Below are 19,200 nucleotides of genomic sequence, written 5' to 3'. Positions count from 1 at the left end.
CTTAGAAGCTGGTTTTGACTTTCTAAAAGGCTTGGTTTTATTCCAGATTGGAGAAGGTTTCCAGACAGAAACCGTTCCTTTAGGGGAAGGGTCAGGCTTCTGTTCCTTATTCTGACGAAAGGAACGAAAACGATTAGCAGCCCTGTATTTACCTTTAGAATTTTTGTCCTGAGGCAAAAATGTTCCTTTCCCCCCAGTAACAGTTGAAATAATAGAATCCAACTGGGAACCAAATAATTTATTACCTTGGAAAGAAAGAGCAAGCAAAGTTGATTTGGAAGACATATCTGCCTTCCAAGTTTTAAGCCATAAAGCTCTTCTAGCTAAAATAGCTAAAGACATATACCTGACATCAACTCTAATGATATCAAAGATGGCATCACAAATAAAGTTATTAGCATGTTGAAGAAGTTTAACAATGCTATGTGTATTATGGTCTGATACTTGTTGTGCTAAAGCCTCCAACCAAAAAGTGGAAGCGGCAGCAACATCAGCCAAAGAAATAGCAGGCCTAAGAAGATTACCTGAACATAAATAAGCTTTCCTCAGAAAGGATTCAATCTTCCTATCTAAAGGATCCTTAAAGGAAGTACTATCTGCCGTAGGAATAGTAGTACGTTTAGCAAGAGTAGAGATAGCCCCATCAACTTTAGGGATTTTGTCCCAAAACTCTAATCTATCAGATGGCACAGGATACAATTTCTTAAACCTTTGAGAAGGAGTAAATGAAGTACCCATATTATTCCATTCCCTAGAAATTACTTCAGAAATAGCATCAGGGACAGGAAAAACTTCTGGAATAACCATAGGAGGTTTAAAAACCGAATTTAAACGCTTAGTAAATTTAGTATCAAGAGGACTAGAATCCTCCATTTCTAAAGCGATTAAAACTTCTTTAAGTAAAGAGCGAATAAATTCCATCTTAAATAAATATGAAGATTATCAGTGTCAATATCTGAGACAGAATCCTCTGAACCAGAAAAATCCTCATCAGAAACAGACAAATCAGAATTATGACGGTCATTTAAAATTTCATCTGAAAAATGAGAAGTTTTAAAAGACCTTTTACGTTTATTGGAAGGAGGAATAACAGACATAGCCTTCCTAATAGATTTAGAAACAAATTTTCTTATATTAACAGGAACATCCTGAGTATTAGATGTTGAGGGAACAGCAACAGGTAATGGTATATTACTAATGGAAATACTATCTGCATTAGCAAGTTTATCATGACATTCATCACAAACTACAGCCGGAGGAACAGTTACCAAAAGTTTACAACAAATACACTTAACTTTGGTAGAACCAGCATCAGGCAGCGTCTTTCCAGAAGTAGATTCTGATCCAGGGTCAATCTGAGACATCTTGCAATATGTAATAGAAAAAACAACATATAAAGCAAAATTATCAAATTCCTTAAATGACAGTTTCAGGAATGGGAAAGAATGCCAATGAACAAGCCTCTAGCAACCAGAAGCAATGAAAAATGAGACTGAAATAATGTGAAAAACAGGTGGAGACAAAAATGACGCCCACATTTTTTAGCGCCAAAAAAAGACGCCCACATTATTGGCGCCTAAATTTTTTTGGCGCCAAGAATGACGCCACATCCGGAACGCCAACATTTTTGCCGCAAAACGAAAAAATGACATAATCACGAACAACTTCCGGCGTCAAGAATGACGCCGGAAATGACAACAGAAATTTTTTGCTAAAAAAAAATCTGCGCCAAGAATGACGCAATAAATTGAAGCATTTTCAGCCCCCGCGAGCCTAACAGCCCACAGGGAAAAAAGTCAATTTGAAAACAATTTTTAAGGTAAGAAAACAATTGAATATTCATATGCATTAACCCAAATAATGAAACTGACTGTCTGAAATAAGGAATATTGATCATCCTGAATCAAGGCAAATATAAGTTTAAAGACATATATTTAGAACTTTACATATAAAGTGCCCAACCATAGCTTAGAGTGTCACAAAAAATAAGACTTACTTACCCCAGGACACTCATCTTCATATAGTAGATAGCCAAACCAGTACTGAAACGAGAATCAGTAGAGGTCATGGTATATAAGAGTATATCGTCGATCTGAAAAGGGAGGTAAGAGATGAATCTCTATGACCGATAACAGAGAACCTATGAAATAGACCCCGTAGAAGGAGACCATTGAATTCAAATAGGCAATACTCTCTTCACATCCCTCTGACATTCACTGCACGCTGAGAGGAAAACCGGGCTCCAGCCTGCTGCGAAGCGCATATCAACGAAGAATCTAGCACAAACTTACTTCACCACCTCCACGGGAGGCAAAGTTTGTAAAACTGAATTGTGGGTGTGGTGAGGGGTGTATTTATAGGCATTTTGAGGTTTGGGAAACTTTGCCCCTCCTGGTAGGAATGTATATCCCATACGTCACTAGCTCATGGACTCTTGCTAATTACATGAAAGAAATAGTATTTTAAAACTGTTAAAATCCTTTGGGCCACTGATTCCTGTGTGGTTATGTAGGGCGTGAGCCCCTTTATACAATCCAAAAGATTTATATGGCAAAGAACCCCTTTCAAAATAGCAGAAACTTATTTAGAAAAGGGAAAATATGTGATTTGACAAGGTTGACACCAGTTTGTTTGTATAAAAAGCATTTGGCCAGGCTGAGAACATGTCTGTGCTATAAAGGGGCTCACGCCCTGTATATATCCACACAGAAATAAGTGGCCCACAGGATTTTAACCCCTTTAAAATACCACTTATTTAGAAAAGGTAAAATATATGAGTGGCAAGGTTGTCACCAATTTGTTTGCTATAAAGAATGTTGGGCCAGGCTGACATTAGGGCTATGATTACGGCTAAGTGCCGAAACATGTAAGCCGTTGGTGTCACGCTCATGCACCATTTGTTTTTGTTCCTGTACTGCCTCCAGCCTATGTTGGCTTATTTAACTTTTTCCAAATAAAGTTTTATATTTCATTTGCTGGATCCTGCTCTATGTTTTTTCTATTCTATGAGTGACCCAAAGAATGTTAACCCTTTTAAAATACCAATTACTTATTCAGAAAAGGTAAAATATATAAAGTGGCAAGGTTGGCACCAATTTGTTTGCCATAAAGAGCGTTGGACAAGGCTGATAACATGTCTGTCCCATGAAAAGACTCACGCCTTGTATATATCCACACATAAATGAGTGGTGCCATCATTGCTATCTGTTTATTGCAATATAAGATGATTTTTTTTTTTTTAAATGTAAGTTTGTTTAGGTTTTTGGAAAGTATTTTTTTATTTAAACTAAAAATAATGCTGGATATTTTGTTTAGAAATCTTTGTTTTGCAAATTGCAATCAGTTGCAGAATAAGAAGCTGACTGAATAAGAAGACAACTTCAGCCTTGTACATTTTACAGCTTTCTTGTTCTTAATGTTCATTCACAGTGGTTACCTTATAAATGACAATCAGCATAAACCACTGTAAGTAAACATTAAGCACAAGAAAGCTGCAAAATGTTTAGCTTTCACAATTATTGTCTATAGGTTGTTTGTTACATTAAAGTTGATGAACAAAAAAACAAACAAAACAAAACTGAGTGGAGGTCACATGTTTCCTGTCTAGAGTGGAGCTCCAGTCTGCAGCCAGACTCCTTTGGAAAATTTAGCAATTTCTAATACCCAGAACTTGAAATGCACCCTGCTGACTTCTCATATTTGTCCCTAACTTATCTGATAATAAAATTATTAAAACAATGCACTCTATACTAACCAGGGCTAGCCTTGTTGTCTGTGGACTTAAGCCCAGATTGGCTCCTCCAAATAAGGCAAATGGTGGGTGAAGTTTGGCTATTGAAAAATAATTGCAGTATAAAAGATGTTAATTTGTTTTAAAAATGTTAAACTTTGTCTGAAAGGTCTTATACGTACAAGGTGTTTATTGTCCCTTAGCTCACAAGAGACCACATCCCTATTATTTTTTAAAAAGATTAAAATAAAACATAACTTTTTTATATGATGATTATTCTTTTTTTCCACGCCCACAGTCATTACATGATGTATTGAGAATGATAGGTCATTAAAATTTGTTTGCAGTTATAATAGCTTGAGAATTGACTACCTTGATGTCACACTTGAAGGAGGGACACTTAAGAAACAAATTGTTTCTAGGATTTTTAGAAAACCAAGTGCGATACCAAGGGATCAATTCACAAACTTGAGGCGTATTACAAATGATGATACCGTGTATCAAGAAAAATCCCTTGAATTAAAGGATAGCTTAATAGCACAGAGATATAATCCAGTAGGTTTGGAAAAGGTCAGACAACAAATTGGTTTGAGACAACAATAGGAGGAACAATGTTGAAATTAAAAGCTTTGTTTTGACATCCAGTGTAGTATTTTCTACGGAATTCAGTAATCAGTTTAATGATATCGTTGGAATTCTAAAGAAAAAACTTCTTTGTGTTCTTTTCAGTGATCCAGTCTTGAGAGAGGATATGAGGCAATGTAAATGTGTATCAAAGAAACCAGTGACATTGGCTTCTAGGTTATCTCCTAGTTTGGGTAAGAGATCAAATGATTCTTAAATTACTTGGCTATATAAGAAGGAACATTTCAAATGTGGAGCAAGAACATGTTTAACTTGTGAAATGATGGCGGTCTCTCATTGATTCAAATGTTTGGTTGATAATAGGGTTTATCAAATGCCCTTTTGTGCAAATTGTAAAACAACATTTGCAATATATTTGCTTGAGTGCAAAGTTTGCCACATACAATATGTTTGTAAAACTACCAGGAAGGTCTACACCCAAGCATGAAAACAATTTAATGATATGAAAAATTATAAAAAGAGATTTTACTATTGCAAGACATTTTAACAAAATTAATTTCACGAATATTGCAGAATTTTCCATTAGGATTATTGATGGAGCAAGGTTGCCACCTAGAGGAGACAATTGATACAGGATTCTTGACAAAAAAGAACATTATTGGATTTACAAATTAAAGTGATTGTAAATCCTAGTGTTTGTGAAACGCTAGAATTTACAATTGGAAGTATAAAATACTTCATGCTGAAAAGCTCCTTTATTTGTTGGAAGCGTTCGCCGCACTGAGCTGCTCAAGCAGCCCACGGCAGAACAATATTTGCTGTGAGGTGACGTTTCCACCTCTTAGCAAATAGCTGTGTGTTCCAACTGGCGCCTCTTAGTAAAACGTCACCTCTTAGCAAAACAGCGTTCTGCCGTGGGCTGCCTTAGCAGCTCAGTGCGGCGAACACTTCCAACAAATAAATGAGCTTTCAGCATTCAGTATTTTATACTTCATGAATGAAAGTCCCCTTTATTTGTTCCAATTGTAAATCCTAGCGTTTCACACATGCTAGGATTTACAATCACTTTAAGTACAAAAGCCCCAACAGGGTTAAATCTTGAGTGGGGCATAAGTTATTTTGTTTAATACTCTAATTTGTTTAACATCCTATTATAATTTTATGTAATCCATTGAGTGTCAAAAGATTTTGTATTTCAATATGATATATATGTGGTTGCTTTTAACAGGGTTTTCTTTTCTTGTTAATTATGTGATGTTTTGCACGTATGAATAATTTGCACTATATATAGCATAGAACAAAGTGAAGCCGTTGGTCTATGAGTAAGCGCCACTAGGGGGCGTGAAACACGCAAGACCGAGAGCTTAACATGTATGCTTGTCAGTTTTAACTTTTTGGAATAAAGTCCTGTTTTTACTCATGCCCCTGGGGTGCAGCCATTTTGTTCTACTTTATGCATTGCTGCATGAGGTATTATTGGGTAAAGAATGTTCAAAACCGCAGCAAAAAATAAATGATAAAATGTTCACCCTGTTGATGAAATTAAAGGGACATGAAACCCCACATTTTCCCTTCATGATGCAGACAAAGCATAAAACTGTAAACAACTTTCCAATTTACTACTATTATCAAATTTACTTAGCTGAACACATCTGGTAAGCCAATGGCAAGAGACATGTATGTGTACTTGCAGAAGAAAGGATTTCCATGCAAATAAACCATTCTGTTTTCTCTAATGGTCTATTATGACAGCACAGAGATTGTATTTTTTCTTATATATGAGAATGTACCACAACAAATCACTGAAATTAAATCAGAAATTTAGCAAAAACAGAATTGTATTCCTTTAGAACTTTTCATCCAAACTAAAGGCTCCATTTATGAAGCAGCGGATGCTCCTTAACCAATCTGCCACCTTTTAGGCAGCGGATTGAAATCATCCCGATCCAATCAGGATGATTGACAGCCGCTGCTAGCGGCTGATTGGCCGCTAGTGAGCAGGGGACGGCATTGCACAAGCATTTCACTTTAGCAATGTCGAGCGGACATGATTTTCTATAGTGAATTAAGTCCACTTAATATTTAGTAAATCTACCCCTAAGCCTCCTCAAAGGCAATAGTATGAAACTGATAAAACTTGGAGCAAGTCTGCACACATTTGTCAAAGTTTTTTTGGTGCTTCAATGTGCACAAAACAGCCACTGATTATCAAATCAGCCATCTCAGGGGGAAAAACGGTGCAGGGCCAACATCTGTGTATATATATATATATGAGCTGCAGGAGAGCCCTCTCACTTCTAAGTCAATCTGCCAGGGTGCATGCAGGAGTTGAATAATAGCAATGAACAAATGGCAGCACTCACTGGTCCTTTAAATGTATATTTTATTGTGTGACGTTTCGGGGACCGTATCCCCTTTCTCAGACGTAAACTGATAAAACTTGGAGCAAGTCTGCACACATTTGTCAAAGTTTTTTTTGGTGCTTCAATGTGCACAAAACAGCCACTGATTATCAAATCAGCCATCTCAGGGGGAAAAATGGTGCAGGACCAACATCTGTATATATATATATATATATATATATATATATATATATATATATATATATATATATATATATATATATATATATATATATATATAAAAAGTTGTGTCACCATGACAATCCAGCTATACATAAAGATCACATAGGCCTAGATTTGGAGTTCGGCGGTAGCCGTCAAAACCAGCGTTAGAGGCTCCTAACGCTGGTTTTGGCCGCCCACTGGTATTTGGAGTCAGTGATTAAAGGGTCTAACGCTCACTTTTTAGCCGCGACTTTTCCATACCGCAGATACCCCTACGCCATTTGCGTATCCTATCTTTTCAATGGGATCTTTCTAACGCCGGTATTTAGAGTCGTTTCTGAAGTGAGCGTTAGAGCTCTAACGACAAAATTCCAGCCGCCTGAAAATAGCAGGAGTTAAGAGCTTTCTGGCTAACGCCGGTTCATAAAGCTCTTAACTACTGTACCCTAAAGTACACTAACACCCATAAACTACCTATGTACCCCTAAACCGAGCTCCCCCCACATCGCCGCCACTCGATTAAAATTTTTAACCCCTAATCTGCCGACCGCCACCTACGTTATACTTATGTACCCCTAATCTGCTGCCCCTAACCCCGCCGACCCCTGTATTACATTTATTAACCCCTAACCTGCCCCCCACAACGTCGCCGCCAGCTACTTAAAATAATTAACCCCTAATCTTCCGACCGCAAAGCGCCGCCACCTACGTTATCCCTATGTACCCCTAATCTGCTACCCCTAACACCGCCGACCCCTATATTATATTTATTAACCCCTAATCTGCCCCCCTCAACGTCACCGACACCTGCCTACACTTATTAACCCCTAATCTGCCGAGCGGACCTGAGCGCTACTATAATAAAGTTATTAACCCCTAACCCGCCTCACTAACCCTATAATAAATAGTATTAACCCCCTAATCTGCCCTCCCTAACATCGCCGACACCTAACTTCAATTATTAACCCCTAATCTGACGACCGGAGCTCACCGCTATTCTAATAAATTGATTAACCCCTAAAGCTAAGTCTAACCCTAACACTAACACCCCCCCTAACTTAAATATAATTTACATCTAACGAAATAAATTAACTCTTATTAAATAAATTATTCCTATTTAAAGATAAATACTTACCTGTAAAATAAATCCTAATATAGCTACAATATAAATTATAATTATATTATAGCTATTTTAGGATTAATATTTATTTTACAGGCAACTTGGTATTTATTTTAACTAGGTACAATAGCTATTAAATAGTTACCTAGTTAAAATAATAACAAATTTACCTGTAAAATAAATCCTAACCTAAGATATAATTAAACCTAACACTACCCTATCAATAAAATAATTAAACACAATTCCTACAAATAAATACAATTACATAAACTAGCTAAAGTACAAAAAATAAAAAAGAACTAAGTTACAAAAAATAAAAAAATATTTACAAACATAAGAAAAATATTACAACAATTTTAAACTAATTACACCTACTCTAAGCCCCCTAATAAAATAACAAAGCCCCCGAAAATAAAAAATTCCCTACCCTATTCTAAATTAAAAAAGTTACAAGCTCTTTTACCTTACCAGCCCTGAACAGGGCCCTTTGCGGGGCATGCCCCAAGAATTTCAGCTCTTTTGCCTGTAAAAGAATAAATACAATACCCCCCCCCAACATTACAACCCACCACCCACATACCCCTAATCTAACCCAAACCCCCCTTAAATAAACCTAACACTAAGCCCCTGAAGATCTTCCTACCTTGTCTTCACCATACCAGGTTCACCGATCCGTCCTGGCTCCAACATCTTCATCCAACCCAAGCGGGGGTTGGCGATCCATCATCCGGTGCTGAAGAGGTCCAGAAGAGGCTCCAAAGTCTTCCTCCTATCCGGCAAGAAGAGGACATCCGGACCGGCAAACATCTTCTCCAAGCGGCATCTTCGATCTTCTTCCATCCGGTGCGGAGCGGGTCCATCTTGAAGCAGGCGACGCGGATCCATCCTCTTCTTCCGTTGTCTCCCGACTAATGACGGTTCCTTTAAGGGACGTCATCCAAGATGGCGTCCCTCGAATTCCGATTGGCTGATAGGATTCTATCAGCCAATCGGAATTAAGGTAGGAATTTTCTGATTGGCTGATGGAATCAGCCAATCAGAATCAAGTTCAATCCGATTGGCTGATCCAATCAGCCAATCAGATTGAGCTCGCATTCTATTGGCTGATCGGAACAGCCAATAGAATGCGAGCTCAATCTGATTGGCTGATTGGATCAGCCAATCGGATTGAACTTGATTCTGATTGGCTGATTCCATCAGCCAATCAGAAAATTCCTACCTTAATTCCGATTGGCTGATAGAATCCTATCAGCCAATCGGAATTCGAGGGACGCCATCTTGGATGACGTCCCTTAAAGGAACCGTCATTAGTCGGGAGACAACGGAAGAAGAGGATGGATCCGCGTCGCCTGCTTCAAGATGGACCCGCTCCGCACCGGATGGAAGAAGATCGAAGATGCCGCTTGGAGAAGATGTTTGCCGGTCCGGATGTCCTCTTCTTGCCGGATAGGAGGAAGACTTTGGAGCCTCTTCTGGACCTCTTCAGCACCGGATGATGGATCGCCAACCCCCGCTTGGGTTGGATGAAGATGTTGGAGCCAGGACGGATCGGTGAACCTGGTATGGTGAAGACAAGGTAGGAAGATCTTCAGGGGCTTAGTGTTAGGTTTATTTAAGGGGGTTTGGGTTAGATTAGGGGTATGTGGGTGGTGGGTTGTAATGTTGGGGGGGGGGTATTGTATTTATTCTTTTACAGGCAAAAGAGCTGAAATTCTTGGGGCATGCCCCGCAAAGGGCCCTGTTCAGGGCTGGTAAGGTAAAAGAGCTTGTAACTTTTTTAATTTAGAATAGGGTAGGGAATTTTTTATTTTCGGGGGCTTTGTTATTTTATTAGGGGGCTTAGAGTAGGTGTAATTAGTTTAAAATTGTTGTAATATTTTTCTTATGTTTGTAAATATTTTTTTATTTTTTGTAACTTAGTTCTTTTTTATTTTTTGTACTTTAGCTAGTTTATGTAATTGTATTTATTTGTAGGAATTGTGTTTAATTTATTGATAGTGTAGTGTTAGGTTAATTGTAGGTAATTGTAGGTAGTTTATTTAATTATTTTATTGATAGGGTAGTGTTAGGTTTAATTGTAACTTAGGTTAGGATTTATTTTACAGGTAAATTTGTTATTATTTTAACTAGGTAACTATTTAATAGCTATTGTACCTAGTTAAAATAAATACCAAGTTGCCTGTAAAATAAATATTAATCCTAAAATAGCTATAATATAATTATAATTTATATTGTAGCTATATTAGGATTTATTTTACAGGTAAGTATTTATCTTTAAATAAGAATAATTTATTTAATAAGAGTTAATTTATTTCGTTAGATGTAAATTATATTTAAGTTAGGGGGGTGTTAGTGTTAGGGTTAGACTTAGCTTTAGGGGTTAATCAATTTATTAGAATAGCGGTGAGCTCCGGTTGTCAGATTAGGGGTTAATAATTGAAGTTAGGTGTCGGCGATGTTAGGGAGGGCAGATTAGGGGTTAATACTATTTATGATAGGGTTAGTGAGGCGGATTAGGGGTTAATAACTTTATTATAGTAGCGCTCAGGTCCGCTCGGCAGATTAGGGGTTAATAAGTGTAGGCAGGTGTCGGCGACGTTGAGGGGGGCAGATTAGGGGTTAATAAATATAATATAGGGGTCGGCGATGTTAGGGCAGCAGATTAGGGGTACATAGGGATAACGTAGGTTGCGGCGGTTTACGGAGCGGCAGATTAGGGGTTAATAATAATATGCAGGGGTCAGCGATAGCGGGGGCGGCAGATTAGGGGTTAATAAGTGTAAGGTTAGGGGCGTTTAGACTCGGGGTACATGTTAGAGTGTTAGGTGCAGACGTAGGAAGTGTTTCCCCATAGGAAACAATGGGGCTGCGTTAGGAGCTGAACGCTGCTTTTTTGCAGGTGTTAGGTTTTTTTTCAGCTCAAACAGTCCCATTGTTTCCTATGGGGGAATCGTGCACGAGCACGTTTTTGAGGCTGGCCGCGTCCGTAAGCAACTCTGGTATCGAGAGTTGCATTTGCGGTAAAAATGCTCTACGCTCCTTTTTTGGAGCCTAACGCAGCATTTGTTAGAACTCTCGATACCAGAGTTAAATTTATGGTGCGGCCAGAAAAAAGCCCGCGGAGCGTTAACAGCCCTTTTACCGCCAAACTCCAAATCTAGGCCATAGAGAGCAACCATTTCTGAGAAAGAAAAAAAAGACATGGTTACCAAATCTACCTTAGTGAAAAATTAGGTGGGAGATTAACAACATAGGTCCCTTAATTGTTATAAATGCTCTCATAATGATCAGGAAACTAGTCTGAAAAGTGAGAATCCAAAGGGAAATCTCAGTTAGTGGTACAATAGAACTAGGCTATTGAACAGGTTTGAGTCAATGTAAATGGAATATATGAAGACCTATTCCACATTATGTGGCAGATCTCTGGTTTTCTGGACTGTAATACGTTTCAGAAAAAAGGTATTTTCATCATTGTTTATTGATGATTACTCAATCACTTAAATCACGCTATAAGCATACAGACATCCAATTTTTTGTAAATGAAAAGTTACTAATATTAAAAGTCCCTGAAAAAGGGACCACGTTTTTTGGAGTTTCAAAACTGTGTGAGCCCATCATATAACAGTTCTCAAAAACCACAAGGATAGCTGATATGTTAAGGCAAAGAGTTAAAAATGTCAGGAATGATAAAAACATGAATGAATTAGTTGCAAGCATGTTTACAACCAATCCAGAACAGATACAGAGGAAATGCACAAAAGTTAGCATTTAAAGAGCAGTGGGAAGTCACAGAGGCAGACGACTGATTTTACCATTTCTTCATCACCCTGACAAAAAGAGATTCTTTGTAGAGCTCCTTTCCAGAATCCTCAGATCTGAACAAGACTGATTTAGTATTTGTTTTAACCACACAGAGAGAAGAGACCAGTCATAGAAACACCTGCTGTTTGTTTCCCACTTGAGCTCCTCTCCTCTTTTGAGACACCTGAGGCTGATAATCTGATACAACTATACAACATGAGTTTTTACCTGAGGTTTTAATGGTGTTTCACCTCATACAGGAACTCCTGCACTCCTGTAATACAGACTCTAGGTCCAAAGCTAGAATGTCCTCTGCTATGAGGGCTAACAAGCAGAAATCCCATTTACTTTCAACTTGTAATGATAGCGCGTGGCGCCACTTGTAATCTGGCTCTAAATGAACAAATCCTGTACATGTAGGGAAGAAATGGGATAATTCATGAAGTAAACAATGCAAGGATAGAATCCCTCCTCATGCTGTGAGCGTAAGAGGTGGTGAAGAAAGGAGGAAGTGCAGTGAAGTTCTACTTTGTAGAAAGAAAGGTTAATCCATCTACATGGACAGAGGCAGGTATGTTGTATATGAGAGTAGATAACCACAGTCCTTACTGGAGCAGGTATGGTGTTCATGTTGTAAGCAGACAATTTAAAATGAAGGCCTCTAGCTACAAAAATTCTGCAGGTTAATTACAAAGATGCAAAACGGCTAAACACATAGTTAAAGTCAGCTTCAGAGCAGCAATCCACTACTGGGACCTAGCTGAACAAATCTGGTGAGTCACCAGGCATAAGTGCGTAGCCACCAATGAGCAGCTATTTCCCAGTAGTGCATTGCTGCTCCTGGGCCTACATAGGTATGCTTTTTTCACAAAGGATACCAACAGAGTAACATTTATTTGATTATAGAAGTAAATGGGAAAGTTTCTTAAATTAAACATGCTCTGTGTAAACCATGAAAGTTTACTTTTGACTTTCATGTGCTTTTAAGCTGCACAGTATTAAATTTATTGGAAATTACTCCTTTGGGTTTACTTTTGCAATTGAAATAGCAGTTTATTCTTATTGAAACCACCACCCACAATGAAAATGTCAGTACCTAAGTATTAGCCTTTGTGTACAGAGAGAAAGAATGGATAAGCAGTTCTAATCTTCTTGCAGGTTCAACCCATTTGAATGGCCATGTTTTTGAGAACAATGAGTTGTGGTTTCAATGACCAAATACTGCTATTTCAAATGCTAAAGAAGCAATTTCCTATACATTTAATACTCTACAGTGGGTAAAACAAGTCATTGGGTGCACATTTAGGGGGAATAAAAATTACTGTATGTTGTCCTTTTACGGCACTGACATATTCTAACTTGCATTACAATTGAAATAATATCTTTCCTAGTTCTCTTCTCCTGGTATGTGGATAGTGGATTTTGTCAAGAAGTTGATTTATGTTCAGTGAACCTCTATTGAGAAGTCTCACATTGCCCCTGTGTTTCTCCTGTGCTTCTTGCAATTGTTCCAGCTGGTAAATACAGGGAGTGCAGAATTATTAGGCAAATGAGTATTTTGACCACATCATCCTCTTTATGCATGTTGTCTTACTCCAAGCTGTATAGGCTCGAAAGCCTACTACCAATTAAGCATATTAGGTGATGTGCATCTCTGTAATGAGAAGGGGTGTGGTCTAATGACATCAACACCCTATATCAGGTGTGCATAATTATTAGGCAACTTCCTTTCCTTTGGCAAAATGGGTCAAAAGAAGGACTTGACAGGCTCAGAAAAGTAAAAAATAGTGAGATATCTTGCAGAGGGATGCAGCACTTTTAAAATTGCAAAGCTTCTGAAGCGTGATCATCGAACAATCAAGCGTTTCATTCAAAATAGTCAACAGGGTCGCAAGAAGCGTGTGGAAAAACCAAGGCGCAAAATAACTGCCCATGAACTGAGAAAAGTCAAGCGTGCAGCTGCCAAGATGCCACTTGCCACCAGTTTGGCCATATTTCAGAGCTGCAACATCACTGGAGTGCCCAAAAGCACAAGGTGTGCAATACTCAGAGACATGGCCAAGGTAAGAAAGGCTGAAAGACGACCACCACTGAACAAGACACACAAGCTGAAACGTCAAGACTGGGCCAAGAAATATCTCAAGACTGATTTTTCTAAGGTTTTATGGACTGATGAAATGAGAGTGAGTCTTGATGGGCCAGATGGATGGGCCCGTGGCTGGATTGGTAAAGGGCAGAGAGCTTCAGTCCGACTCAGACGCCAGCAAGGTGGAGGTGGAGTACTGGTTTGGGCTGGTATCATCAAAGGTGGAGGATGGAGTCAAGCTCAACTCCCAGTCCTACTGCCAGTTTCTGGAAGACACCTTCTTCAAGCAGTGGTACAGGAAGAAGTCTGCATCCTTCAAGAAAAACATGATTTTCATGCAGGACAATGCTCCATCACACGCGTCCAAGTACTCCACAGCGTGGCTGGCAAGAAAGGGTATAAAAGAAGAAAATCTAATGACATGGCCTCCTTGTTCACCTGATCTGAACCCCATTGAGAACCTGTGGTCCATCATCAAATGTGAGATTTACAAGGAGGGAAAACAGTACACCTCTCTGAACAGTGTCTGGGAGGCTGTGGTTGCTGCTGCACGCAATGTTGATGGTGAACAGATCAAAACACTGACAGAATCCATGGATGGCAGGCTTTTGAGTGTCCTTGCAAAGAAAGGTGGCTATATTGGTCACTGATTTGTTTTTGTTTTGTTTTTGAATGTCAGAAATGTATATTTGTGAATGTTGAGATGTTATATTGGTTTCACTGGTAAAAATAAATAATTGAAATGGGTATATATTTGTTTTTTGTTAAGTTGCCTAATAATTATGCACAGTAATAGTCACCTTGCCTAATAATTCTCCACTCCCTGTACTTTGACTGGATACTTATATGCAGATGTGACTCTGATGATGCCAGATTTATAAAATGTTAGAGGTGAAATCAAATTTGTGAACACATCAATGTGGTGCTACTAAAGAATGTGAGAACAAAATACAGTAACACTAAAATGCAGCAAACCAAGAATATACTTCTACCTAAAACTTCTTTGTAAAGACATCACAGCAGTTGGAAGCTTTTTCATGCGCTTTCTGGTTTGAAATCCTCTCCACACTGCCTGAATGACACGTGCTGCAGTGTGTAGTCTCTGCAAAGAAAGCAATCTGTTACTAGTTGAAAGATCTATGAATGAAACCATAAGCAATTTAAAGGGACAGTAAACACTTTGAAATTACATGAAACACCCGTTGTATAAAATTTTTAAAAGAAAATAATGTCTTGTTTGCAGCAAATGTTTTTCAATAGACAAACATTTGGAGGAGCCAATCTGGGCTTTAGCTTGGAGCTGACAAGGCTAGCCACGGTCATATTTTTAGTGTATAGTGCATTGTGTTGCAGCTAGGGTTGCCCCCTCAGCCATGTTTTCCTGGACACTTATGAGTAGGCTGACCATATTGCCGCTTTAAGAAGGAACACATATGAAAAATACATATGTGAGGGTTCTTATAAAAATCATTTCTTTAAACAGCCCTGAAAACAGCCGACATATGTATTTTTCATATGTGTCCCTTTTTAAAGCGGCAATATGGTCAGCCTACTTATGAGTTACACATGCTGCAGGGTGTGCAGGGAGGCACATGTATTGTATTTCTGGACAGCACTATTTATATGCACTATTAATATTCCTCCCTGAACACCCTGCAGCATGTGTAACTTATAAGTGTCCAGGAAAACATGGCTGAGGTTGCAACCCAAGTTGCAGCTGTTATCAGTTAAAGCCAAAAGCCAATTATGGAAAGACTTAGAGGCCTATCTATCAAGCTCCGAATGGAGCTTGAGGCCCTTTGTTTCTGGCGAGACTGCAGGCTCACCAGAAACAGCAGCTATGAAGCAGCAGTCTAAAGACCGCTGCTCCATAACCCTGTCCGCCTGCTCTGATGAGGCGGACAGGAATCGCCGGAATTCAACCCGATCGAGTACGATCGGGTTGATTGACAGCCCCCTGCTGGTGGCAGATTGGTCGCAAGTCTGCAGGGGGCGGCGTTGCACCAGCAGTTTACAAGAGCTGCTGGTGCAATTCTGAATACGGAGAGCGTATTGCTCTCTGCATTCAGCGATATCTGTCGGACATGATCCGCACTGTAGGATCAGGTCCGACAGACATTTCATAAATAGGCCTCTAGGTCTTGAGAAGTCTGACGGCTGATTTTTTTTCAGTTCTGAGAAATAGAAAATCCACAATTTTCAGAGCGAACTTACATGAAAATGGTGCAAAATACTGCAAAAACATAATTTATGCTTACCTGATAAATTTATTTCTCTTGTAGTGTATCCAGTCCACGGATCATCCATTACTTGTGGGATATTTTCTCCTTCCCAACAGGAAGTTGCAAGAGGATCACCCACAGCAGAGCTGCTATATAGCTCCTCCCCTCATTGCCATATCCAGTCATTCGAAGGAAACAAGCCGAGAAAGGAGAAACCATAGGGTGCAGTTGTGACTGTAGTTTAATTAAAATTTAGGCCTGCCTGAAAAGGACAGGGCGGGCCGTGGACTGGATACACTACAAGAGAAATAAATTTATCAGGTAAGCATAAATTATGTTTTCTCTTGTTAAGTGTATCCAGTCCACGGATCATCCATTACTTGTGGGATACCAATACCAAAGCTAAAGTACACGGATGATGGGAGGGACAAGGCAGGAACTTAAACGGAAGGAACCACTGCCTGTAGAACCTTTCTCCCAAAAACAGCCTCCGAAGAAGCAAAAGTATCAAATTTGTAAAATTTGGAAAAAGTATGAAGGGAAGCCACAGCTCTAGTAGAATGAGCTGTAATCCTTTCAGGAGGCTGATCCAGATTTAGTAGAGGGGACAAATCTGTGTAATCCCCATTCCACTGACTGAGCATGCATCATTGCAGCGGTCTGAGATGCAGGCGCGCGAATGGCACTATGCCCATCGCCGCTACCATTAAGCCGATTACTTCCATGCACTGAGCCACCGTGGGGCGCGGAATGGAGTGAAGAACACGGCAAGCATTTAGAAGTTTTGATAACCTGGACTCCGTCAGGTAAATTTTCATTTCTACAGAATCGATTAGAGTCCCTAGGAAGGAAACTCTCGTGAGAGGAGATAGAGAACTCTTTTCTTCGTTCACTTTCCACCCCTGCGACCTCAGGAATGCCAGAACTATCTCTGTATGAGATATAGCAATTTGAAAGCTTGACGCCTGTATCAGGATATCGTCCAGGTAAGGAGCCACCGCTATGCCTCGCGGTCTTAGGACCGCCAGAAGTGAGCCCAGAACCTTTGTAAAAATTCTTGGGGCTGTAGCCAACCCGAATTGAAGAGCTGCAAATTGGTAATGCCTGTCTAGAAAGGCAAACCTCAGGAACTGATGATGATTCTTGTGAATCGGAATGTGAAGGTAGGCATCCTTTAAGTCCACTGTGGTCATGTACTGAGCCTCTTGGATCATGGGTAAAATGGTTCGAATAGTTTCCATCTTGAATGACGGAACTCTGAGGAATTTGTTTAGGATCTTTAAATCCAAAATTGGTCTGAAGGTTCCCTCTTTTTTGGGAACCACAAACAGATTTGAATAAAACCCCTGTCCTTGTTCCGTCCGCGGAACTGGATGGATCACTCCCATTACAAGGAGATCTTGTACGCAGCTTAGGAATGCCTCTTTCTTTATCTGGTTTGCAGATAATCTTGAAAGGTGAAATCTCCCTTGCGGAGGAGAAGCTTTGAAGTCCAGAAGATATCCCTGAGATATGATCTCCAACGCCCAGGGATCCTGAACATCTCTTGCCCACGCCTGGGCGAAGAGAGAGAGTCTGCCCCCTACTAGATCCGTTGTCGGATAGGGGGCCGCTCCTTCATGCTGTCTTAGAGGCAGCAGCAGGCTTTCTGGCCTGCTTGCCCTTGTTCCAGGACTGGTTAGGTTTCCAGGCCTGCTTGGATTGAGCAAAAGTTCCCTCTTGTTTTGAAGCAGAGGAAGTTGATGCTGCACCTGCCTTGAAATTTCAAAAGGCACGAAAATTAGACTGTTTGGCCTTTGATTTGGCCCTGTCCTGAGGAAGGGTATGACCCTTACCTCCAGTAATGTCAGCAATAATTTCTTTCAAACCAGGCCCGAATAAGGTCTGCCCCTTGAAAGGAATGTTGAGTAATTTAGACTTTGAAGTCACATCAGCTGACCAGGATTTGAGCCATAGCACCCTACGCGCCTGAATGGCGAATCCGGAATTCTTAGCCGTTAGTTTAGTCAAATGAACAATGGCATCAGAAACAAACGAGTTAGCTAGCTTAAGAGTTCTAAGCTTGTCAACAATTTCAGTCAATGGAGCTGTATGGATGGCCTCTTCCAGGGCCTCAAACTAGAATGCCGCCGCAGCAGTGACAGGCGCAATGCATGAAAGGGGCTGTAAAATAAAACCTTGTTGAATAAACATTTTCTTAAGGTAACCCTCTAATTTTTTTATCCATTGGATCTGAAAAAGCACAACTGTCCTCAACCGGGATAGTGGTACGCTTTGCTAAAGTAGAAACTGCTCCCTCCACCTTAGGGACAGTCTGCCATAAGTCCCGTGTAGTGGCATCTATTGGAAACATTTTTCTAAAGGAGGTGGGGAAAAGGGCACACCGGGCCTATCCCACTCCTTACTAATAATTTCTGTAAGCCTTTTAGGTATTGGAAAAACATCAGTACTCACCGGCACTGCATAGTATTTATCCAGCCTACACAATTTCTCTGGCACTGCAATTGTGTCACAGGCATTCAGAGCAGCTAATACCTCCCCAAGCAATACACAGAGGTTCTCAAGCTTAAATTTAAAATTAGAAATCTCTGAATCAGGTCTCCCCGATTCAGAGACGTCACCCACAGACTGAAGCTCTCCGTCCTCAGGTTCTGCATATTGTGACGCAGTATCAGACATGGCTCTTACAGCATCTACGCGCTCTGTATCTCGTCTAACCCCAGAGCTATCGCGCTTGCCTCTCAATTCAGGCAATCTGGATAATACCTCTGACAGGGTATTATTCATGAATGCAGCCATGTCCTGCAAAGTAATCGCTATGGGCGTGCCTGATGTACTTGGCGCCATATTAGCGTGCGTCCCTTGAGCGGGAGGCGAAGGGTCCAACACGTGGGGAGAGTTAATCGGCATAACTTCCCCCTCGACAGACCCCTCTGGTGACAATTCTTTTATAGATAAAGACTGATCTTTACTGTTTAAGGTGAAATCAATACATTTAGTACACATTCTCCTATGGGGCTCCACCATGGCTTTTAAACATAATGAACAAGTATCCTCTGTTTCAGACATGTTTGTACAGACTAGCAATG

General features: G+C 39.9%; 1 protein-coding gene across 1 annotated transcript in view; it reads right to left on the bottom strand.

The window, feature by feature from the left end:
- Positions 1–19,200, bottom strand: part of IQCB1 (IQ motif containing B1) — a 322,033-nt gene that overhangs the window by 112,171 nt on the left and 190,662 nt on the right. The window contains exon 9 of the mRNA XM_053698079.1: positions 14,882–14,991. Within this exon, the coding sequence (XP_053554054.1) occupies positions 14,882–14,991 (110 nt within the window). The remainder of the gene's footprint in view (positions 1–14,881; positions 14,992–19,200) is intronic.

Source organism: Bombina bombina, chromosome 1 (assembly GCF_027579735.1).
Source record: "Bombina bombina isolate aBomBom1 chromosome 1, aBomBom1.pri, whole genome shotgun sequence".
NCBI lineage: Eukaryota > Metazoa > Chordata > Amphibia > Anura > Bombinatoridae > Bombina > Bombina bombina.
Note: the sequence above shows the minus strand (reverse complement) of the source record. Positions and strands in the feature narration are given on the sequence as shown.